Source organism: Pseudophryne corroboree, chromosome 4 (assembly GCF_028390025.1).
Source record: "Pseudophryne corroboree isolate aPseCor3 chromosome 4, aPseCor3.hap2, whole genome shotgun sequence".
In the NCBI taxonomy this organism is placed as follows: Eukaryota; Metazoa; Chordata; class Amphibia; order Anura; family Myobatrachidae; genus Pseudophryne; species Pseudophryne corroboree.
In genome coordinates, this window is record NC_086447.1 from 304,885,491 (window position 1) to 304,910,981 (window position 25,491).

The 25,491-nt window shown below is 39.7% G+C and overlaps 1 protein-coding gene across 9 annotated transcripts in view; it reads left to right on the plus strand.

The window, feature by feature from the left end:
- NLGN1 (neuroligin 1) overlaps window positions 1–25,491 on the plus strand; it is a 934,735-nt gene that overhangs the window by 900,792 nt on the left and 8,452 nt on the right. For 6 of the 9 annotated variants that reach the window (XM_063916275.1, XM_063916274.1, XM_063916278.1 and 3 more), the window contains one exon: window positions 20,134–20,346. In XM_063916275.1, coding sequence (XP_063772345.1) covers window positions 20,134–20,346 — 213 coding nt within the window. The remainder of the gene's footprint in view (window positions 1–20,133; window positions 20,347–25,491) is intronic. The other 3 variants (XM_063916277.1, XM_063916279.1, XM_063916281.1) reach the window with 1 other exon arrangement.

The window sequence follows — 25,491 nt, forward strand, 5'->3', positions numbered from 1 at the left end:
ATATTTTTTGGTTGTTGCACTGTTGTATAATCAAAAAGGCTGGAGGCAAGAAAGCAAACGTTAGGCAAATCTGTTTCATATGTTTTATTAATATGACACAATTTAAAATGATCATGGAGATTGAAAAGTTCTTCCATTTTTCTAAATTATGTCTTTTTTTTCATCTTCATTATTCTTTGCAGTTTTGTACCACTCAGTTCCTGATATGAGCAAATGTAATTATTGTAAGTGTATGTATAAATATTTATGATCACATAATGTACCTGTACAAGTCAGTTGTTTGCTGTGCACATTCTTCCCACAACTTAAAAACAAATCCTTGTTAAAATGTTTTCGTTCATAATGCAAGCTGCACAAAACTGTGCCATGTGGCTAAATCACAAACAATTTATTTTATAGCAGGGATCTCCCTTACAAGTAAGGTGTTGCTGTGCAGCACATGTATATTACGTCTAAATATTGATGGTTACAGTGGTTTTGTCATACTAGATCGCTAGTGCAGAACTGGCCCTGACAAATTTGGTGCCCTAGCATATCTGTCCCGATTTTTGCTGGACAGTCCCATTTTTTTGGGCTGTCCCACCCGCAGGCAGCAGTGTCCCGTGGTGGTGGTGGTGGGGGGTTGCAGAGTAGCAGTGAATAGGCGCTGTGCACTTGTGCACACAGCATCTATTCACGGAGACAGAGGTACTGGGGGCTTGCTAGCAGCTCACTGATTGCTGGCCATGCCCCCATAGTGACGAGAAACGGGGGGCATGGCTTGTGATCGCGGCACTGCAGTGAGGCTACACCCCCTTTCTGAGATGCCACACCCCTTTTCTTTAGCCACATCCCCTTTTCCCCGGCGGGTGCGTCTTGCTGCTACTGTACAGTTGGGAGGTATGACCTAGGCATGATTTTGTCTGGTGCCCCCTTCCCTCAATGCTAGAGCTTTTGCACGTACCTGCAAGACGCCTCATCCCCACTTGTGTCTCTCCAGCCCACAGCCCACACAAGTGTCTCTCCAGCCATAGAAGGAACATTGTTAAAAAAGTGTGCACTTATATAATATCTCAAACAACATCAATGAATCCCTTCAGACTCTGGCCCCAGTTCACACAAGTGTGTCTTAAACCACCACACTTAACCTTTGTTGATATCTTCTGGCTGCCCACTGCTGTATTCTGGCTGCCTACCCTGCAGCTCCTGTGCTCTGCCTGTCCCAGCAGTGCTACATGATGTCATGCATGCTTCCCCACAATGAACAAAAGAAAACTTTATTGCAGCGGCCGCCACCAGTGTAATAAGGATACAGCAGCTGCAATAATGTTACAGCACAAAATTGCTAATTAGAATTTAGATGTCCAGCCTGCCAAGATATGCCTATGCTGTTCATATGCCTGTAGGCATTTGCATCTACTGCCTATGCCTATTGTCAGATCTTACTCTGTACTGTATGTTAGTACAGAGAGGGAGGTATATAACATCTAATGCAATTTAATGCTCTATAAGACAGGTTATTCATTCTCTTTGCATTATACAGTATCTATCTATCTATTTTTTCTTCTATATACTTGTGTATATATACTGTAGCTATCTTTTTCAATATTGATGGCCTGCATACAGGATAAATCAATAGTCGAATTAAATTATGTGTTGAAAAAAATACATTGAATAATCTATAAGCCAATTTTTTATTTCAGAAGAAATGGGTTTTTTTTCTTAAATCAATTAATCATTTCTGGCAAGTAGCGAGACTGCAGCATTTAAATGTTTTAGGGAGATATTGTAAAAGATTTGAAAGAACAGCATGAAACATGCTAGACGATTTGCAGATGTCAAACCAATTAATGAACTCATTGATTTTGTAAACACAATTAGTGTATTGTTTAATTCCATTTGTTTCAGATACTGGCTAAAATAATTAAAATTACTCCTGTAACCATTGATAGCATATTTCTCAAAGTTATTTCTCCAGATACTAAATACAATAGTACAGGTATATGCAAAATGCAGTGATAGTTTATTTTATTTTTTATACCTAATATATTTGTATGCTATTCTGTATACAAAAGACTCAGGTTTAAAGGGTTTGTAAGTCATAGCTATTAACTACTGATGCTTTAAAGAGCTTGGAGTATATTTACTTATAAACTTTACAAATTTTAATCAATTTCAGACTGATTAAAATTGATCTTAATGGATGTTGGGTTCCAGGACTAAAACACACAATTACTAACAATTGAATTTTTTATATTAATTTCTAAATGTTAATAATTGTGTGTTTTAGCTTTGGAAGCCCATCATCAAATTAAGATAAATTTTAATCTATCTGAAATCAGCTAACACCGAGATATATATAACTCCATAAATGTGTGTGTGTGTGTGTGTGTGTGTGTGTGTGTGTGTGTGTGTGTGTGTGTGTGTGTGTATGGGGGGTATTTAGGGGTAGGAATTTAATGAATGCCATTTTTTTTATGAAATGAGTCACAGACAGGTAAGAGTAATGGGCCCTACACACTTACCGATCCGCCGTCGAGCTGCCCGACGGCGAATACGGCCAACGGGCGACCCGGCAGTGGGGGGGGAGTGAAGTTTCTTCACTCCCTTCCCCCCCGTCACCCGGCTCCATAGCACTGCATGCTAATATGGACAATCTCGTCCATATTGGCCTACATGCATAAGCGACGGGGCACTAACAATTAACGAGCGCGGGGCCGCGCATCATTAATTGTTGGTGCCTACACACTGCATGATATGAACGAGTTCTTGTTCATTAATGAACGAGAACATTCATATCATGCATTTTATTTGCCAGTGTGTAGGGCCCTTAAAAGTAATTCAATAAATCTTTGGATATTCTCTGAACACTGGTACATTATTATATTCTGCTCTTGTATGCAATGATTTTATTATATATTTCAATGAAGTCTTATCAGTTTGGATATACATTTATTGTTACATGTGCAAAAATAACCATGCTCTGATTATGTTGTTCATTTAAATTATTACTAAAGTGTGAAGTTTTATTTGCAGTTCTATTGTGTTATTATTGATGGAAAAGGAAGGCATGATATATAACTAATAGTAGAAATACATTTACCTTGCAAAAGAAATGGATTTATTTTTACCAGTCAAGGGTGATAAAATCTGTTCCACTTCAGGGGCTGATATACCAATGTCGTCGAAATAACCAACATTGTAGAATATCATTCAACGTGGAGACATTTTTAGACTAAATAGTGTCTAAAGAGGTTTGCTATAATTTCCATTGAGTACTCCTATTTTTGGTAACAGCAACATTTTCTGCTGTGATCTTGTCAGATCTGCAGACAAAAAGTGTGCACAGCATGTTTTTATATTGTGTAAATGTACACAAAAAAATATATGAACTGTGCTAAGATGCTACAGACCAATGTATCACTCACTACACTATCGACTTATAATATTAAAATAAACAGGTGTGTGTGTGATGGTTGATGTAGACATTCACAGTGAAAATACTTTTGTGCAGTAATGATTAATGATGGGCTAGCTACAGTACAATTGCTGTTTTGGCAACTCTCATTTATTTAGTTTGCTATATCAATTTGTTGTTCTTTCAGCAGTCACATTAAAAGGCCTATTTATCTGGATGGTAGTAACAGAAAAAAACAATGAAGGAAAAATTACTGTATCATTTGGATATTATTTTTAAAAAAGTATAAAACATTTTTTCTAGAGCTGTATTTAATTGATAAATAATGGTGATAAACAATCATCATAATCAATGGGGTTTTTTAAGAAATAGGCTTGCTCATGTTAAATTAGAAAAACATAAATAAAAATTAGCAAGACAGCATTTGCTGTTCTGCTGTTTTTCCATTGTAGTATGGTTCCGTTAATAAGAGATTAGTCCATCGGTTCAACTAGAGATGCTTGAAGAAAGAAAAATGAATACTGTAATTTTGAGACTTGATTGAATTTCACTGAATCATGGCTATGAACCTATTGGCTATACAGTTGGAAATTGACTCTGATTCAGATTTGTGATTTGAAATTTACAGTTCACATTTGCTGAACATAGTCAATGTTTGCTTGTAAAATATTTATGTTTTTGATAACTAGAAAAGATATTAAAGTAATATAATGTATTTAACTTTTTTAAATTAACCTGCGAACCCTACTATATTAGAAATTTGCCTTTAGCATTCAAGATTCCCCATTAAAAACAGTCAGTTTAAGCATGAACATGTGTGAACGGTCCTGAAAAGTGTTGAATCTCTTTGAGTTTCACTACATATTTTAATAGATCAAAATTTTTAGAAATTCTTGAAATTTTTTTATTTTTTTGTATGGATTAGCAAACATGGTTTAAAAGATGATACACAGCCAGTTTGACCTCCTCTCTCCCAACCTCTCCTATGCTGTTGTAGATCAGCTAACACACCTGTATCAGTTTATAATAGTACAAAAAGTCTATTCTATAATTTCCAATCAAATATTTTTTATTTATCTACCTATACCCTATTGTATATCTGTCATTTATATTTTAGATTTAAGAATTTTCACCTACAGTATTAAACCTAATATGTTGTGAAACATGTACCCCAGTAATGTTACACTCATAATTGTTTCCCAACACTTTTTTAGTAAATGAAATACCGTGTAATGCTAAATCTCTCACACATTAATTTATTATTATTGTTATCTTCATCATTAATAATAATAATAATAATATAAATAATCTCAAATACATTTTACACTTAGTAATAAATTGTTAGAAAGACTGAAAAAAATAGATATTATGAAGTTTACATGTGGAATATTGCTTTTTAGATATTTCAAAACAAGCTCTTTTAACACAGACTGTGATAGCACTGCTTATATAATTTTTGTAAATTACTGTTGTATTGGGGGCAGGGGTGAACTGAGACCACCATTAAGTAGCTTTGCAATACACCAGAGCACTGGTTGGTGGGAGTTAATCAGTAATTTTTCACAGACGACATCTAATCTATGAGTATAAATTACTTTGCAGTCTTATTATTTCTTAATTGAAGTGCACCAATGTGAAATTGCCATAGATGTAGCTGAAATGATTCTAGCCTCAATTAACTTGTGTGGAATTGAAGTGTTGTTTTTTTCTGGTGGAGACTGGTGCTTAACAACCTGTGGTTGTTTAAAGAGTTGTTAGGAAATTAGTGATCATTTTAGGTGTTTAATCTTTAGTTAAAATAATGCATCAGTTTCATGGATCATCTGTATAATAGAAAGCCTCTACAGTGTAGCTTGTTCAAATTAGTGTGATTTAGCCTTTAAGGGCCTCATTTAAACACATTTGTGAAAATTTGCAGGATAAAAACATAATAAAAAGAGTATTTACTCTATACAGAAAAGTCCACTGTCATCTTTGCCGCTAGCTGCAACAATCATGGGTCATTTGCCATGGCTAGCATGTCCGCGAACATCCACTTGCACTACATATGCAGCCGTGACTCATTGGGCCACATGCTGCACATGTTACTGTGATCAGGTTGCACATGGGAGCGGCAAGTCACAGTCACGGCTAATACACCCATTGCGACCTGCTTGCGGTAACAATGACCGCGGATATATTTGTATGTGTATGTTGAGTCAGACGTATCTCAAGATGCGTTAAACTCAAAAACAGTAGTACGGTGTTTCGGGCATACAAGTTTTCTACACACACCTAATGATAATATGGATATTCAACCTGACATGGCTAGTAGCAAATGCAGTCACATTGTCCTAATTGTACAAAATATAATACAGTAGCCAATTTTGTCATGGATCTGTGACCAAACTCTATGAAAACATCTACAAAAAGTATTTCTGGTAACAAAATTCAATATCATTTTGGTTATGCCACCTTTACAAGTCCAACATTTCTCACAGCAGCCATGTTCATACAGTATAATACATCATTGGGGGGTAGATCTAGGGAATGTGTCCAACAGCCATTTAAGTTGTCAAGAAGGAATTTGTGTCAGTTACAGAAAATTAAAGGTTCCTTACTGTGGTTTTGTAGTCAATGTAAAAACAGGTTGAACCTGATGGTTTTCTTGCTAACTATTCATTATATGTATTAGGGTTGGTTTTAGTTTGTAGTAGATCTTTATACAGCTCACAGTGTTTGGAATGACTTTATTTTGATACACTATATAACACATGGAACAGAACGCTATCTACATGTAGTATCTGCATCACTACCCATAGTCAATATGTTATGGTAGTGAATATTAGAACCACGCAGCCTCGGCCAGTAAATTTTATTTACCTGTTTATGAACTCTGTTAAATTCAGTGTATCAATAAATAGATTATGTTCAAGCTTTGAAAGAGATCTTCAAATTTGTGAAATGTATACATTTCATATCCATATGTATGTTTCATAAAGCATTTAGCTTCCATTAGCATTAAGTTAATTTTACTTTATATGCATGATTATGGAAAATATATATTTTTTTTCTTTACATGTGGTAATGCGGGATGTTTGCCCACATACTGTACAGTAGCTTTGTAAGTGGTTAATCTCTTGTATTAAAGGATTAGTAAACTGTGAATGTCAAGGGGATTTGATCTGAAGACTGTTTATTAATAAGATTACTTGGCGCTCATATATAAGACCACCTTGCAAGTGATTGTACCTCTCTCGTTATAATAAGCTATCTGTTTTATATAGTCACTTATTTATCTACTTACAGTCATGTTTTAGAATTGATTTTATTTTAAGCATTTCTTTCATACATACAGTATGTAAACCGAGAATTGTAGTCTACATCAAATATCTGCTAGCAATGCATTCAGATATAAATCATGTAACACTATACAACCCTGTTAGAACATCGAAATTATACTGATACAAAAAGTGTTTTCTTTGTATTGAAATGAGTCATTTTCCCTTCACCTGCTCAGACTCCTATGCATATTAATGCGTTTGAATTGGGAAGTAACTTGCAATTTTATTAAAAAACAAACAACAATGTAATGCATTTTCAGGTTCTAATTATTGTAAAATAAAAGTGACTATAAAGGTTACGGATGAGCCCTGTGGGAAGCTGAGAGCTATAGGATATACTCTATTAGATATGGGGCTGCCAAATCTACTGTCAGTTTTCCTGCAGTTCACGCTGAGCTGATTACTTCATTTCTGACCCGAGGACACAACCTGTTTGCGAGTGAGAATTAATATGAGATGGTAGATCTGTCTTTATGAGCACACAATGACAAGTGTGCGGAATGAGTTCTGCTGCTGTGCGATGAGGACATTGATGCACTGTTGTTCTTTGATTTGCTTCAAAGGTCAAAGCTCACCTTCAATTGCCAAGACATCTATGAACCGTGTTTCCCCCAAATAACATAATTATAGCCATAAAAATAGCACTAGCAGTGACTTGTCAGTAGATGGAAGCACATTTATCGTGTAATCATAATGGTAAAATATGAAATAGGCATTTTGTCAGTTGCTGAAGCTTAGCCCAATATACTATAGTAATATGAGATCTATCTATCTATCTATCTATCTATCTACAGTATCTATTATACTGTATCTCTATTGTCTGTCTATTTATCAATCTATCACTATGTACATAGTGTATTATTGGCAGTAGAACTTTATTACACAACAAAAATTAGAGTGTATTATTTGACAAAGGTATGCAGTCTCTATGTTGCTGTTAACATGACTTTCACATTGTCAACAGCAGAAGTCTGACATTGATAATGTTGACATGGTTAAAATGTCAACATCATTATCGTCGACACTTACATAATGTTGATATTTCGAGGAGGCTTAAGATAGGATTACCATTGCCATTAGGGTTATGCTTAGCGTTAGGGTTGCCATTAGTGTTTGGGTTAGAATGAATGAATGAATGATTGAATGAATGAATGAATGAATGAATGAATGAATGAATGAATGAGAAGAAAAACAGTATGTTGACATTCTGACAATGTCAACATAAAATCTGTGTTGACATGCATAGTCAATGTGAACATCATGGACATGTTGACATGTTCAATGTTATCATTACGACCATGTTCAAACGTGATGAGTGTTGACATTGTGGGGCAGATGTACTAAGCCAATGAGCTTCTACAGTAGGTGCCATGTTACAGACTATGTTTGAAAAATGACAGGAGCTGATTGGTTGATATTTTATCTCTCCCCACTTTATCTCTCTCCAGGGCTTAGTACATCTGGCCGGGTTGGGTACCGGATCAAATTACCGATGCCGGGATCCCAATCGCCAGATTGCCAGCATGGGGGCGAGCGCAATGAAGCCCCCTGCGGGCTCACTGCACTCGCCACACTGTGGTTTGGTTCTATTCCCACTCCATGGGTGTTGTGGACACCCAGGAGTGGGAATAGCTGTGGCAGCACTGCTGGCATTCTGGTGGTCAGGATCCCAGCATCGGTATTCGTACTGCCAGGATTGCGACCATCGGGATCCTGACTACATCCACATCTGGCCCTGTGTCTGTTGGACATACAATATATACCGCAGTCTATTCGGTGTTGCTAAAAACTCCCTAGCAGTGGATAGCATCTTATACACATTTTATGGATTGTTTATACTTAATATATTACTATTCATTTAACTGTGTGTTTGATTAAAAGTACTTCAGAAATATTAGCCTTTTCATTATTTAAATGTTTTGTAGTAGTGCATAGTTTTCCAAACTTCACCATTACAGCTGAGGTTTTACGGATATCCATGCATAAGTTTAGATTGTTAAATCAAATTGACTGAGGTACTAATTAAGTCACCTGTGCTAAAGCAGTGCTTTAAAAAAAAAAAACCTTGAATATAATGGCAGAGTTTGGGAAAATTACATTGTCAATATCCCATAACTCTTGGTAGAGTGAAACTACAAATTACAACATTATCACTTAAGCATTTATCAGAGCTTCTCAGGAATATGGCTCAAATAAAGGGAAGAAGCAGTACAGTGATTGGTTTTAGTTAATTCATTATTATGTAATTTTGCTATGTACACCTTCAGAATTGTTTCAATTCAGTTTATTTTTTTGTGATAATTCTCTTGAAAGCAGAGACCTAGCTATACCTTTGGAGGCCCCATAGCACAAACTCCACGGGCCCCCACCAGCGCAGTACCCACCCTCCCTTCCCATACTACTTTATTATCAATCCCGCACCCCATTCTGCTCTCTTTTCTCCCCACAACAGGCGACTTCCGACTCAACTGCCCTCCCTCCCGCCACTTCTTCCGGCAGACAGAGCAGACTGAGTCAGCTTAGAGTTCTGTTGTCTGCTGTTTTATTTTCAGTATGTGCACTGCAAGCACATCGGGCTTGCTCCATCTCTACTCACTGACTGAAACAGGGAGGAGGCATGGCCGTGGTCTGAGGATGTCCCTGGAGGCTCAGCAACGCCTCCTCCTAGCATCAGTGACAGTGAGAAGAGACTGAGCTGGCCGGGACAGCAGATGTGCCTGTAGCACACTGCTAAGAGAAAAAAGCAAATGGTAACATTAATAGGTTCAGGGGGACGGCCGGGCCCCAGAGGCAGCATGGGCCCCATAGCAGCTGCACTCCCTGCACCTATTGTAGCTACGCCCTTGCTTGAAAGTATTTTAGTTACTTTTTTGGTACATTTAGAGTCTTATGATTAGTTGAGTGTACTCCCGTTTGCAAAGGTCGTTTGAAACTGACCTAATAATTGAGTGCATGACGATACAGCTAGTTGATCATTAGTGTAAATGCACATGTTTTCAGACATGTAGGCCGTGATGTAATGAAGTGCGGGATGCCGGCCGAACTCGGATGTTTTTAAAAGGGGCAGTCATGTACAAGACTGAACCATGCATGATTGTACATGATTGCCTCTTTAAAAAAACATTCCAGTTCATCTGGTATCCCGCACGGCTGCCTTGCTCGGAATTTATTACATCCCGCCCGTAATTTGTCCTGTTGAATATGATGAGTTTCAAACTAAACATACAGATAGGCGACAGGGGCACCTCAAATATTTGTAGAAGAAGAGCTACTTTCATGCACACAATGCAGGAGCATCTACACCCAAATTGTGTTTTTGTCCATATTTTCATTAGTGTTTGTCTTAATTTTCTTAACATCTAAAAGTATTTTTATGTTATATTTATGTTTCTGCTTGTAAAAGTTACTGGTAATAGAAAGTAGATATTATGCATATACTGTACATGTATTTATTCAAGACCCAAAAGGGGGCGTGGCCCAACAATGTCGCATGTGTACTTGTGGGAAATGCCTTGCTAACAAGCCACACCTCCCATTTTCATCACACTGGTGGCATGCCCAGTGCTCTGGGAGCTGCTGTGCACCAGCCCAGGAGCCACTGGGCAGCCCCCAGTCCCTCTCTTTAGTGAACAGACGGACACAAAGCGCATGCGCACAACATCTATTCGCTGCTTACTCTGCTAAGCAGAGCAGGAGATGAGAGGGGTACTTCCAAACTCTCCCCACTCCAGGGCACTGCAGCCTGTGGGTGGGATGGCGGGACAGAGCCAGAAAAGCTGGACTGTTCTGCCAAAATAGGCACTTTTGGGAGGTCTGATATGACAATTACACTTTACAGTTGTATAAAAAGATAGTGTCGAGACTCTGCTCAATTCGGAAATAAATTGTTAGAATATAATAGTGCAGTACTGTATAAAAATAATTATATCTCGAAAGATAAATAGAAATTGCTCACATTGTAAGGGTTGATGTATAGATTTTATTTGGAGCAGTAACTTTTAGTGGATAAGTTAGGGACATATTTAATAACAGCGCCTTTTCAAGAACTTTTTCTGAAAACAGCAATTTTGGATGATTCCTACAAAAGTTAAGTGTCCCTGAAATGTATGATGGGGCGAGTGCAGAAGATATCTGCTACAGTCTCTCCATTTTTAATCAAAAGCACAGTAAAACTATCTGATTGGAACTTTGAAGTAAAGTGATCACATGAGCGGTCGCTTTCCTTTTATACTTTGCAAGGATGGTTCCTATCAAAAGCTGTGTCTCTGTAGATGTGGAAGGGCAGTGGAGAGCCGGGATGGGCCCAGGTACTTTTCAAGGGGCGTGGCCTAATCAAAGGAGGTGTGGTCATGTACCCTTAGAAAAAAATACTGAAAAAAATAGTATTTTAAGCACCTCCATGGCCACACTGCAGCCCAGTACACAGCAGCGTGTGATGGGCTGAGGAAAAGAGCTGCATCTGCTGCTGCTAGGTAAAGGGGAGGTGGCCTGGGCCCCAACTGGACCCTCACTGGGGCCCTCCATCAGACCTGGGCCCAGGTAATTTGTACCCTCCCCCCTCTCAGCACCACTGGATGTGGATGTATTGCCCTGATAATTTAGTACTGGGTCTAAAACATAATAAAAAATAAAGATAAATATGCCCATTCGTGCACACATTTCATAGAGGCATACAGTACAATACTGTGCTAAAATGTAGCTAAGATCATAATCTTGCATAATATATGTACTGTACTAGTGTAATGCCATCATAATCAGTAAATTATATTGAAAAAATGGTATACACTTGCATGGTGTGCAGGGGAAATAGGATCGCAGGTTTACATTCCATTAATATTCTGCAGCATTAGAATGAGACCATGAATGATATGCTTTTGCCCTTAGAGTGTCCTCTGTAACAGTCACCACTTATAACATGTTTATCGTGAAACTACTGCTCACTTCATCAGACAACTGGTGAATCATCTCATAGAGGGATATTGATAGTGATATCTGTAGTCCTTTTGGGCTGCATTGGAGATTAGAAGCTATTAAGAAGCTTATAGTCAGAAGATATCATTTGGCAGCAGGCTGAACCCCATCTACAGGAAAAGAGTTGTATTATTTAAAAAAGAAAATGTAACATTATTTAAAGATTTTTTTCCACTTAACATGACCTACAGTATATTAGAATTCTTTTAAGCACTTAAATGACAATTTTCCCCCACAAAACCGCTCAATAATTGTTGGTTTTTCTTGTTAGTACTTAATAAGGTTTAAAAAGTATTTTTAATAATATATTTAAATATTTTATTTAAAAAATGTATATCTTCGGGATGTTTTGCACCACACAGCCCCTATGTCCATAAAAAAACTTACCACCCCTCATTGGCAATAGACCCCCACGGTAGTCATAAATCCTTATAATAGCACCCTCTCACACCCTTTTAGCTGTAAAAAAAAATCCATGTTTTTGTAAAACTACTTCTCCCTCATGTAATTTTGTTGCAATTATTTTAACCTCCCCCAATATCATATACCTTTATTTTACTCCACCCCTACTGGTGAGTTAGCCCCCCTGTGGGTTAACCCCCCCAACCCCATGGGTATATACCGCCCCCACATGCAGATTGCAGCGGAGCATGCATAAGGGAGAACTGATGATCAGTCCTCTCCCTGCTGTAGCTGATTTCTGCAAATAGTGCTTAGTTCCACTCCTTGCACTTTGGTCCCTGATGCATGCACTCCAGAATGCTGGTGCATGGCAGTGCACAGACTGCCGCATCACTGCATGGGGCCCGAGGACCCAAAAGAGATCCATTCTGCACAACTGCAGAATGGATCTCTTTATCTAAAGCCAGGGCACACAGCAGGGTGGCGTGGTCACATGTGATGCCACATAGCCAGCTGAAGCACTTCTGGCTCCAGTCGTATGACATGCAACGGCACCAGTTAAGTGGTTAAATTACACTGTCCCTGTCACCTTCTTGCGTTTTAGACAGCTAAATCTAACATCTTTCCTAATTAGTAATTTTTGCAGAGTATACAGGAATTAAGGTAATCGTTTAATAGGATAGAGGCTTTGTTCAATATAGATAGATAGATAGATAGATAGATAGATAGATAGATAGATAGATAGATAGATAGAAAAAAATAGATGCTGAAATGGAAATTCATGGTATAGGGGCACCAACACACACTGTTTCAAGCAAGCCAAGTGTGGCACCCCATCTGGGCTGCCATGGATATTTATGTGACTTCTGTGCCCTTTTCCCCCTCTACAAAATGCAGCCTGGCTGAACGCTTTGTGACTTGCTGCAGGGAAAGGGTTAAAGATATGCTCTGTGCTGTAGCTGGCATGCGCTGGGACAGTTAACAGCTGAGGGCTGGGACAGTTGGCAGTTGGGCGGCGGCCATCTTAGAAGGACAGAGAGCAAAGAGTGGAGCAGCGCTAATAGCTGCATTGTGTAGGGATGTTCCCGGTGACTGGAAGGAAAGGAGATTGACGGCAGCAGCTAGGGGACTCTGTGATCAGCTACGCATATCCCTGTGAGAATCGGTGGATGATGGCAGCAGCTAGGGGACTCTGTGATCAGCTACGCATATCCCTGTGAGAATCGGTGGATGATGGCAGCAGCTAGGGGACTCTGTGATCAGCTACGCATATCCCTGTGAGAATCGGTGGATGATGGCAGAAGCAGAGACAATTGAGGCTGTGTTTAGGGACATCTTCTGGCATCCAAGGACAGTGATGCAGCTACTCACCTCCCAGTGTAGGAGGGTCAGGAAGCACCTCCTCCTTTAGAGCTGCAGCTGGTGAGCAAAGAGGACAGATCACACTCTCCTAGGGCAGTAACTGTGACAGGGGGATACATTAGCAGGGGACACTGCCTAAAGGCTGCTGAAAGTAAGGCAGAAGTAAATAGGCATCACACTAAGTGAGAGAGACTTTGACACTACTTCTAATATCTGTGACTTATATGTTGACTAACAGCAGGAGACCCTTTTACCCTCCCCTACCTGGCAGGGTTGCTTTGTAGTCTACTAGTGCAGCACAAAGTGAGTTAATAAAGCGTCCGCATTTCAGGGAACATATTGATACAGTATTCAGCTGTTATTGCCTGTGGAGGAGACCCAGAAACTTTTGGAAGCCCCTCCCTGCCATCCTTCTATATGTAAAGTACAGTACATTAAGGCTCAGAACTTGCTAAACTGGGAAATGTAATAAGGAACTTCTGAGTACTCCAACGAGAACTGTGTAACTGGCCATAAGTAGTATATGGGGCCCCAGCGCTGAGATTTGTTATATTTTAATGCATTGTTTTGTGTAAAACATTATTTAGATTGTATTTGTGTTTTGCATTTAAATTGGCTTAGAACAATAAGGGTCTGATATGGCTTTGTATAATTTAATTCTAACTAAGAGAAATTGTTTGACTACCTTATTGATAACCATCCATTGGCAGGTTGTATTTGTCTGTGCTGTGTGAGACTTCAGATCAGCAAATTGAGTTCCAGCATAATAAACTGATTAATTTTGCCTTTTGTAAGCGATATTGAAAATTGTATTATTTTATTTCAAAACTGAAAACTGTTTTAATTGAGTCCACTTGTTTAATGCAAGATTCAGAAACCTTGTTACATTTGGCGTCACTAAGAACAGGATCCGAACACACAATGTTATCTGGAAAGCAAGCTGCTGGGGATTCCTCAAGTACTCGTGCAACTATGGCTAGCTCAAATCCAATAACCTTGCCATATTACTTTGGAGCCCTATGGATTCCGACATATAGTGGAGATGCTCAAGGTTCTGATGGGAACGCTCTGACTGAATTTAAGAACAAAATGGAGTCTATGTTCCGCCTGTACCCACTGTCAGAGATACAGCAAGTGGAGATTCTAATAGGGCAGCTGAAAGGCACGGCATGGAGAGAGGTGACTTCATGGCCAGTGGATCAAAGAAAAACAGCAGACCTGATCCTGAGCCGACTAGTTGCCATGTTTGATACAAGAACATTGTCTGATCTTAAGGTGGCCTTTTACTCAAGAAAGCAGCAGCCAGGAGAAACGTTGCGTGATTTTGCACTCAGTCTACATGAGGCGCTACGAGAACTTCAGGCCTCCGATTCAACAGAAATTCGACCAACAGACGAAATTTTGATTAATCAATTTATAGACGGATCCCATGGTGAGATTGTGAAAGTGCATTTACGTTTACTTCAGTTACAGTTACCAAATAGCTCATTCTTGTGCTTCAAAAATGCTGCCATTAAACTGGTAGAGACAATACAGAGGCAAGAACTGTCCTGTCCTGAGATTCTGAGGTCCCAAGAAAATAAATATTCTCCAGCAATTGTGAAGCAGGAAATCATGGATACACACATACCAGAAGAAATTGTTGTACATGGTGATCAGGCACCAAAGACTGATATATTAAGTGCTATAGGCATACAAATCGCTGAATTGACCCAAAGGATAACTGAAATGTCACAGCAATTGCGGTATCTCATGCAGCAACAAGCAAAGTGCGGAGAAGAGATAGACTGGGGCATCAATGAAGGACAGCCCAGAAATGTGGACCTTCGTCCTGTAGTCCAGAATCAAATTAAAGTTATTGAAACACCAGCTGCAGACCCAGAGTCTGACGTTAGTCCAAGAAAAGTTATAGGGAGAGTCGTTTGGTTTAACGTGCGATATGGCTATGGCTTTATCAATCGGCATGATACCAAGAAAGATGTGTTTGTGCATTATACGGCCATAAAGAAGAACAACCCTAGGAAGTATTTCCGAAGCCTGGATAGCGGAGAAATGGTTGAGTTTGATGTTGTAAATGGCAAACAAGGTCCGCAGGCAGCTAATGTAACTGGTCCTGGTGGTGTTACGGTGCAAGGCAGCAGATATGTAGCAGATCCAAAGTGTTATTGGCACTATACATGTTACAGAGGTCCTCCACGTGATTATCAGCAAAGATACCAATGCAGTGAATGTGGAGATGAGCGTAAAGTAGAAGAAAATGCAAATCAACCACAGTCTGATCGGATCAGTTGCTACCCACCATGCTATTCAGAGAGAATATATGGACACACACAACTATATACTGATGTTTCACAGCAAAGTGAACCATTGGGTCGCATAGACCAGCTAATTGTGGAGGAACGAGTTGACCCAGGGCAGCGGAGCCTGCAGGACATAATTGGACCTCAGCTGCCTCCAGACTCAGCATGTGCGGGTGAGGCCAGAATGGAGGACATCGGTTCTAGTGCGGCCTACCTTGATCAGGCAAATTCAGGTGTAGCAAACCAGGAAGAGGTAACAGAGGAAGAGATCCACATGGCTATAGAGAAAGACTTGGAGGTTTCCCCTAAACCCAGTGCATCAGATACAGCTATGGTAACCTCTGAACTCCAAGTTCCTGCAAAATCATCTAATGAAGCTAAGAAGTCTGTGACTTGGCTTTTCCCCGAGTGGCATCGCAAAGACTGCGAATACACCACAATAAGTGGAGAAGAATTTATCTCAATTTTACAACAGACAGTGAGAAGACCGGGAAAGAGGTCCAAAGGGATTTCTTCCCATTAGATCCTGGCAATAGAAAATGCAAAAGTGATTATGTAACAAAAGTATCCATTTTATACAATAGTTTTGTAAGAAAGTGTAACTGGTTAAAGTGTTTAAATGTTATTGTTGCTATATGGCAAATTGATTGTGTCACTAATATTTATGGTACATTTGTGAAACTTAAAGTGTAGTCTTGAAAGTTATAGCAGAACTTCTTATAGTGTAATTTTGTTTAAATATGTTGTTATGTATAAACTGTATTTCAGTTTCAGAAATGCAATGCTCTTTGCTGAGGTTATGCAATGCGTGGGGACACGCATAATTCTAGTGGGCCAATATGTGGCACCCCATCTGGGCTGCCATGGATATTTATGTGACTTCTGTGCCCTTTTCCCCCTCTACAAAATGCAGCCTGGCTGAACGCTTTGTGACTTGCTGCAGGGAAAGGGTTAAAGATATGCTCTGTGCTGTAGCTGGCATGCGCTGGGACAGTTAACAGCTGAGGGCTGGGACAGTTGGCAGTTGGGCGGCGGCCATCTTAGAAGGACAGAGAGCAAAGAGTGGAGCAGCGCTAATAGCTGCATTGTGTAGGGATGTTCCCGGTGACTGGAAGGAAAGGAGATTGACGGCAGCAGCTAGGGGACTCTGTGATCAGCTACGCATATCCCTGTGAGAATCGGTGGATGATGGCAGCAGCTAGGGGACTCTGTGATCAGCTACGCATATCCCTGTGAGAATCGGTGGATGATGGCAGCAGCTAGGGGACTCTGTGATCAGCTACGCATATCCCTGTGAGAATCGGTGGATGATGGCAGAAGCAGAGACAATTGAGGCTGTGTTTAGGGACATCTTCTGGCATCCAAGGACAGTGATGCAGCTACTCACCTCCCAGTGTAGGAGGGTCAGGAAGCACCTCCTCCTTTAGAGCTGCAGCTGGTGAGCAAAGAGGACAGATCACACTCTCCTAGGGCAGTAACTGTGACAGGGGGATACATTAGCAGGGGACACTGCCTAAAGGCTGCTGAAAGTAAGGCAGAAGTAAATAGGCATCACACTAAGTGAGAGAGACTTTGACACTACTTCTAATATCTGTGACTTATATGTTGACTAACAGCAGGAGACCCTTTTACCCTCCCCTACCTGGCAGGGTTGCTTTGTAGTCTACTAGTGCAGCACAAAGTGAGTTAATAAAGCGTCCGCATTTCAGGGAACATATTGATACAGTATTCAGCTGTTATTGCCTGTGGAGGAGACCCAGAAACTTTTGGAAGCCCCTCCCTGCCATCCTTCTATATGTAAAGTACAGTACATTAAGGCTCAGAACTTGCTAAACTGGGAAATGTAATAAGGAACTTCTGAGTACTCCAACGAGAACTGTGTAACTGGCCATAAGTAGTATATGGGGCCCCAGCGCTGAGATTTGTTATATTTTAATGCATTGTTTTGTGTAAAACATTATTTAGATTGTATTTGTGTTTTGCATTTAAATTGGCTTAGAACAATAAGGGTCTGATATGGCTTTGTATAATTTAATTCTAACTAAGAGAAATTGTTTGACTACCTTATTGATAACCATCCATTGGCAGGTTGTATTTGTCTGTGCTGTGTGAGACTTCAGATCAGCAAATTGAGTTCCAGCATAATAAACTGATTAATTTTGCCTTTTGTAAGCGATATTGAAAATTGTATTATTTTATTTCAAAACTGAAAACTGTTTTAATTGAGTCCACTTGTTTAATGCAAGATTCAGAAACCTTGTTACACAAGCAACAAGAAAATAGTGTAGTATGGTCAGGGCCTGAACAACACGCTTAGCAGAACATGCAAATCAGGGAGGTGCCAGGTTGGATGAGCGCTCGTCCCTCTCTGCTACCTTGCTATTGCTGCTGGCTGTGCCAGTCAAACTGTATAACAGATAATGGTGCCGGCAGTGCCGGCACTACCCGGTCAGCAAAGTCTGGAAAGCAGGGAAGCGCCGACCTCATGAGGTGCTTTCCCTGCTCTGCTACTTTACCTTGCTGCCAGCTGCCGCAGCCCGCGCGTGTCACACTGTATGACAGGCAGCAGCGGCGCCAGCAGCATAAACAGAAGCTCTTAAATCTGATCCAGTATCAGGGCCCCTCCCTCTACTCCCACTCCTCCCCGCACCTCCTTTCAAGCTAGATAACAGACAGGCAGAAACGTCGCCCCCAACCCCTTCGACACAGCAGTCTTCAGCAGCTGCCCGCCCCCTCCCCTCTGTCCCCTCCCATGAGTGTCTTTTTTGGGTCCTGGACACTTATTTTTTCATATGTGCTCATAGCAAAGCCGGGCAACCACCTTCCGATGCTTTGCTGAGCCTGCTTCCTGATTAGGCAGGAACAGGAAGTCAGGTAGTTCACAACATGTGACTGCACTGGAGGATCCTTCAGACATGAGGAGCAGCAGCCCAGAAGGTCTAGCAGTCAGCCATCCGATACCGAGGAGCAATGGTTCAGGTATATTCTGACACATGGGGGAGTGGTACTGTATATTAGTGTGTGCTGGGGAGGGGGGTGGGTATATTAGTGTGTGCTGGGGGGTATTTTAGTGTGTGCTGGGGAGGAGGGATGAGTATAATAGTGTGTGTTGGGGAGGGGGGTGGTATATTAGTGTGTGCTGGGGGGTATATTAGTGTGTACTGGGGAGGGGGTATATTAGTATGTGCTAGGGGGTGGGTATATTAGTGTGTGTTGGGGAGGGGGGTGTATATTAGTGTGTGCTGGGGGGTATATTAGTGGATGCTGGGGAGGTGGGGTGAGTAAATTTGTGTGTGCTGGGGAGGTGGGGTGAGTAGATTAGTGTGTGCTGGGGAGGGGGGTGATAGAATAGTGTGTGCTGGGAGGGGGAGTATATTAGTGTGTGCTGGGGGTGGGTATATTATTGTGTGCTGGGGAGGGATGAGTATATTAGTGTGTGTTGGGGAGGGGGGAGGTATATTAGTGTGTGCTGGGGGGTATATTAGTGTATACTGGGAAGGGGGGTGAGTATGTTAGTGTGTGCTGGGAAGGGGGGTGGTTAATGCATAATGGATAGAAACATAGAATTTGATGGCAGATAAGAACCACTTGGCCCATCTAGTCTGCCCTTTTTTTTATCCTTTAGGCAATCTCAACCCTTTTTGAACCTTAATTAATTGTAAGGATATTCATATGCCTATCCCAAGCATGTTTAAATTGCTCTACAGTCTTAGCCTCTACCACCTCTGATGGGAGGCTATTCCACTTTACTTTTGAAGACGATATAGGACAAGTACAGGGTAAATAACACTGACATAAGTATCAGAGTGGAAAAAACCTCTGGATTAGGTGCCGTTGAGTATGGTTTAAGTAAGAGAAGTATAAGCAAATAAGGGTTGAGGGCCCTGCTTGTGAGAGCTTACATTCTAAAGACATGGAAGCCAGCTGCTCCCATTTCATCTAATTGTCTGTTTCATAACAAAGCAGTGAAATCTGGTGTGGCCCAGGGATGAATGAGAAGTTTTGTTCTTCTTGGGTCACCTACTGTTCTCCACTGATCTAAAGCCTTAATATCCAGATTTATAGTATATACAAGGATCAACAGCCCCATCTCTTGGTAATACAAGATTACTATATTCCATCAAGGATCAATTGAAATGTGCATTACTTCTGTCTCTGTTTAACTTTCATTATGTATATGGTCATTATTGCACAATGTTAAACCATCTTAGCTTCTTTATTACATATTTGAACAGGCAGAAATCACATATCAAGTCTGATGATCATGCAGCTTTTTTATCTGGTAGATTCTTCTTATAGACATTCATTTGCAGATCTGTTGTATGGTATTTAACTAACTTCATATTATTTACTGACATCAACTTTTGCTAATTTTCAGGTTTCCTAAGCACTGGCGATCAAGCTGCAAAGGGAAATTATGGTCTTCTTGATCTTATTCAAGCCTTACGATGGACTAGTGAAAATATTGGTTTCTTTGGGGGCGATCCTTTAAGAATAACTGTTTTTGGATCCGGTGCTGGTGCGTCATGTGTCAATCTGTTGACTCTGTCCCATTATTCAGAAGGTAACCGTTGGAGCAATTCAACCAAAGGTATTATGCAGGTTGCAAATTTTGTCCCTTTCGGTGTCTGCATGCCACCACATATGCCTGTCATTTTATTTCACAATTTTATATAAACATAAACCATTATACTTTTTTTGTTGACATTTTAATGCATGATAACAATTCTCGTGACTGATGTTTTTATGTTTACTGTGGAAACTTACAAGGACACTTTTCTGCGTTGCTTGTCTATTTTCTTAGAAGTATTTTTGGGAAACATCCAATGAACCATACTAAATGAGGTCAATTGCATTTCGTTATTATTCAATGGCAAGTTTAGCTTCTCACAAGAAACCTTGACTTGTAAAAGCAAAATACAATTTTATTTTAATGGTTGATGCTCTGGAAACATTATCTAGGTTAAAAGAGGAGTTGCAAGATAAGACATTCTCACTGAAAATTCATGAGTTGAATTTATTACTGTCTTTGAGAAGGAAGTTTAAATGTTTTGCATGCATGATTCCAAATTGTCAAAGCCTTGAGCTTTTAGTCATTTTTTATTTGACTCCCAGTTATTTCTTCCTTGTCCTTTTCTGTTCCACACAGGAGAATGAAATTAAATAGTTTCCTTGAGTACTACAGGCATATGTAGAGTTTGGAGCAAATCAGCTTGAATGTAAAGCACATTGTCACAAAGGGGGTTGAATGCAGGATATTTTTGCATATAGGGAAAATACCTACATACTGTATATCACATATAGTTATAGTGGAAGGTTAAATAGATTGCAGATATTTAACACTATATATCCTTTTACATATATGGAGGCATTACCATTCAATAAAAATTGTGACAAGAAACAATAAGCAATTAAAAATGACGCTTATATAAAGATGTTTTAGGACTCCACATATACTATGGAAGAGATGTGCTTATCTCTAGTAATCAGTCTTAGCAAGGAGAACAATTAATGTGGGTAGAAGTTATTGACTTAAATTATCCAAAATATGTATTACTGTACCTTTCCTTGTTGTCCTTCATAAATCCTCATGTAGTCTGGTAAAATGCGTAACTCAGTATGGGTGCAGCATGCATTATTTTAGCAAGCCTCACCCGGTCCTTCCATAATTATGGTCCCAGTGAAACAGACAAAGAGAAAGGTTCCTAGGTATTGGAGGCCAAGTATTGTCCTGTATGAAGGAAACTGCCTTCCTCATGTCTCAAATGGTGTGTTCTAACAATGTGTTTGGTCTGGATATTCCCAATATTTGGAGCCAGTTTCTTCATTATTGACCCAATTTAAAATAGCAATTGGAGTCCAGTATGTGACATTTTAACCTAATAATAAACATTGAACAACATTTAACCTAACTGAACACCCTGGGTCAGTTTTTCAAACCTGCAAAAGTTAAAAAATGTCTGGCATTTTTTCAAACTGTTGCATTGATAGTTTAAAAATGGTTTCAAAATGATTCAACCACCTGTATTCCTAGGACTGTCCTTGTTTTCCACCCAAATCTTCAACTTATATTAATGTACTCATAACACAGTCTCTGAATACTCCTATGTTAACAGCACAAATAGGGATAAGTTGATATATAACATTTTTACTGTATTTGGAGTTCAGAATAAAGCATGACATAGCCTAAGCAAGTTTCACAAACCTGGTCTTATATTTGAAAATGATTACATGCAGGTCTCTAGTACATTTCACCCTTACATCTTGTAACATTGAACACCTGACTGCCCTGTATTGAAAAATATAGAAAGAATATAATGTTTTTTTAGTATTATAATTGACATTTCCTTGGGCAGCTGCACAAGGTAATGTATAATTTAAGGTAAAGTAATATAACAATGTGGATATACATAGAAAAGAGCATTACACCAGTGTTGGGATCCCGCAACCGATATTGCCAGGTCAACATGCTCACTGTCCACAAAGTGAGTGTCGACCTCCTGACCTCATACTGCTTTAGTGATTCAAAAAAAAACCTAATCTTTCCCATAAGTGCTGTTAAAGCACATGGAGTATTTCTACTTTATGTGTTATTTTAATCAAAATGCTCCTCCATCTGTAATATAATAGTAAGTTCTATATATTTGGAATCTTTGTGTTTTTCTTGTAATTCCATGATTGAAAAAATAAGGATAATAATTAATTGACATGGATACTTTAAACTAGTGATGAGCGGATTCGGTTTTACTTGGTTTTACTCGGTTCTCAAAACGGCATCTTATTGGCTCACGGATGTCACGTGTTTTGGATAGCCAATAAGATGCCGTTTTGAGAACCGAGTGAAACCGAATCCGCTCATCACTACTTTAAACCCACCTCCAATATTCTTTGTTTTGCAGTTGGAACATGTCTAGGTTCACTCTAAAAAATATGACATGACCCTGTCAAGTTGTGGGTATGCCAGGTCAATAGGCCGTGTTCCTAGTACTTCTGAAGTGCTAGGTCATCTCCAATATCCAATCTGCGCATCAAAATACTCCCTTAAATTGTCATGCACACAGGTACATCGATTCATCGCTACACTGGTATGCATAGATAAGGAGAATGGGGCATACTATCTTAAAACATTCTAGCATTGAAACAGCAGGATAGTGCTCTGTCTAAATAGGGGTGCAACCCCAGTGATTTACAAAATTAAAGCTCAAAAAATAAAAAATCTAATTGGAAAATTATATGTATATATATATATATTTTTTATTTTTATTTTTTGTGGTATACCCCAGTGTACTATACTATTATTTTTCTGTGACACTGCCAGTCAGACCACAGTGTATCATACACGTACTGTACTGTGTGTCACTGTAATTGGTCAGTCCCCATTCGTGCTTTGTTTTACATAAAGGGATGCTGTGTCGAACTAGGGACTGCTGTGTTCATCCAGGTTTGCTCTGTCAAACAAGGGGTGTGACCCTAGTGATTTAAAACATTAAAGCTCAAAAAATTTAAAATCTAATTTAATAAAATAATAAACAGTGTGTATATATATATATATATATATATATATTTATATATTAATTTTGTGCTATACCCCAGTGTACTATACTATTATTTTTCTGTGACACTGCTGGTCAGAGTATCATACACATATTGTGTGACACTATAGGTGAAAGCAGACAGCAGCAATATATTATTATTTCTGACTCAAACACATAGGTAATACATTTTTTGTACAAACTGTGTGTGCTATACCCCAATTAGTTTGTGTTTGTTGATAGATATGGAGGACGAACAATTGAGAGAAGAGCAGAGAGCACATACTCGTGCTGTAGGTGCTGCCACCAGTCATGACGATACAAGTCTCTCAACGTCATTTACTAAGGCTGATGCCCAAGGGACTGTCAGTGAGACATCTTCTTCTGCATCTTATGACAATGCAAGAACTTTTCAATCAGAGAGTCTAGAAGAGGTGTAAACCCCCCCCCCCAAAAAAAAAAAAAAAAAAACAGGCAGTACAATAAACTGTACATTTAGAACTGTGACACATTTAGGGGTTTCCACATTAGCTATGTGTGAATCTGTCATTTCTCACTCTGTCCTCATAGAGAAGTCTCTTTCACCTCCTTTCACCATTTCTGCACCGTCTGCGCATCTGGGGAGCAGTACAAGTAAAGATGGTGATGATGAGGGCATAATAGGAATTGAGGGTTTTTTATGTGCAAGTGGAACAGGATGAGGGGGGTATATGTGTGTAATACTATCAAGGATGTTGATGATATTGTTTCTGAAAGTCAGCCACCAGTGTCTGCAGTTCTTACCCGTGATAAAATGAAAGCCATTGTGATGCCTGGGCATAAACCCAAATAAGCAACCTTTTTGGTGTGAGATTATTGTTACTTAAATCCTGTTAATGTTTGTGAAGGCATTTACTCCATGTGTGAGGCCAAAGTTAGTAGAGGTAGGGACGTTAGCCATCTATGCAATTCCTCCATGTTACATCATTTGTGGCAAGTTTATGAAATTTATTGTACAAGATTAAAATGTAATTAATGCCCTGATCATCAACCTCCTCATTAGTGATTGGAGGTAGTCCTTCCAAAAGATTATTTTGTGGGAGCCCAAACAAAGCAAGCACTTCAGCCACAAAAGTCACTGTCACTAAAGTGCTTGGTTTGTTAAAGATTGCATGTGCTTTTTAATATCCAACTTAAGGGTGTAAAGTAGAGCCCAAGGACAATTCCATTTCGCACCACTTTTCATTTCTGCACTGCTGGTAATGTTTCATAGATGTGCCATAAACTGCCGCTTGTTTGTGCCACTGCTGTGTCGGTTAGTAACCAGCCAACTCACTGCAGCCTTTGGCCTAACATGGATAAAAACATATTGTGAGCTGTGAGATGGTCAAATTAACTGTAAATTACTGGAAATTAAAGTTATTGAGATTAATAATACTGTAGGAATAAAAACAGGCCCACATTTGTTGATTTTAGCTGTTTTTATGATTTTTTGACAAAAACACAGAACCAAAACACACAAGGGCAGTTTTGGCAAAACCAAATACAGATCCAAAAAATAAGGCAGATACAGATTCAACACCAAAACAAAAAAGCGGGGGTCGGCGCACATCTCTAATTATAAGTTAGCTTTGCATTAGCTCATATTTTGGAAATACAGTGTCATTATCTATACCAGTAATGATTTTAGAATCACTTAGTATCCCTCAATGTTGATGTTACAGGTTGATGTTATCAATCACATAAATATGTTGAAAATACTGGTATGTGCATGGTAGGCAAAGGCAGGATTGCAACAAGGGGTGGGTGCCCTGGGTGGGCATGAGCCGTGGGTGCAAGATTTGAGGGGGGTTTTCGGACCCCACGCCAGCTCCCACCATGTTGAGACTCAACAGCACTCCTTATTATCGGCACCATCTGGGAAGTTGGGAGGTGCTGATTCTGCAATTATGCCAGCTGGCAGCAAGCTCTTCTGTCCAGCATCCTGCAGACCCACTGTTTCCACCTAGCTAGGGGTAAGACTGGGGACACTATCCAATGCACCAGAGCCTCTGTACCACCTATAACTGAAGCCCTGGGCACAACCCCTTCCACACATAGTCACAGACATTTGGGGAGGCTTCTATTGAAGTGACAGCCTACTTCAGGAGATGAACATTTCCCCACAGACAGTTTCACTGCATATTTTCTGACCCTGGAATATCCTAATGATTCTTGGACACTGT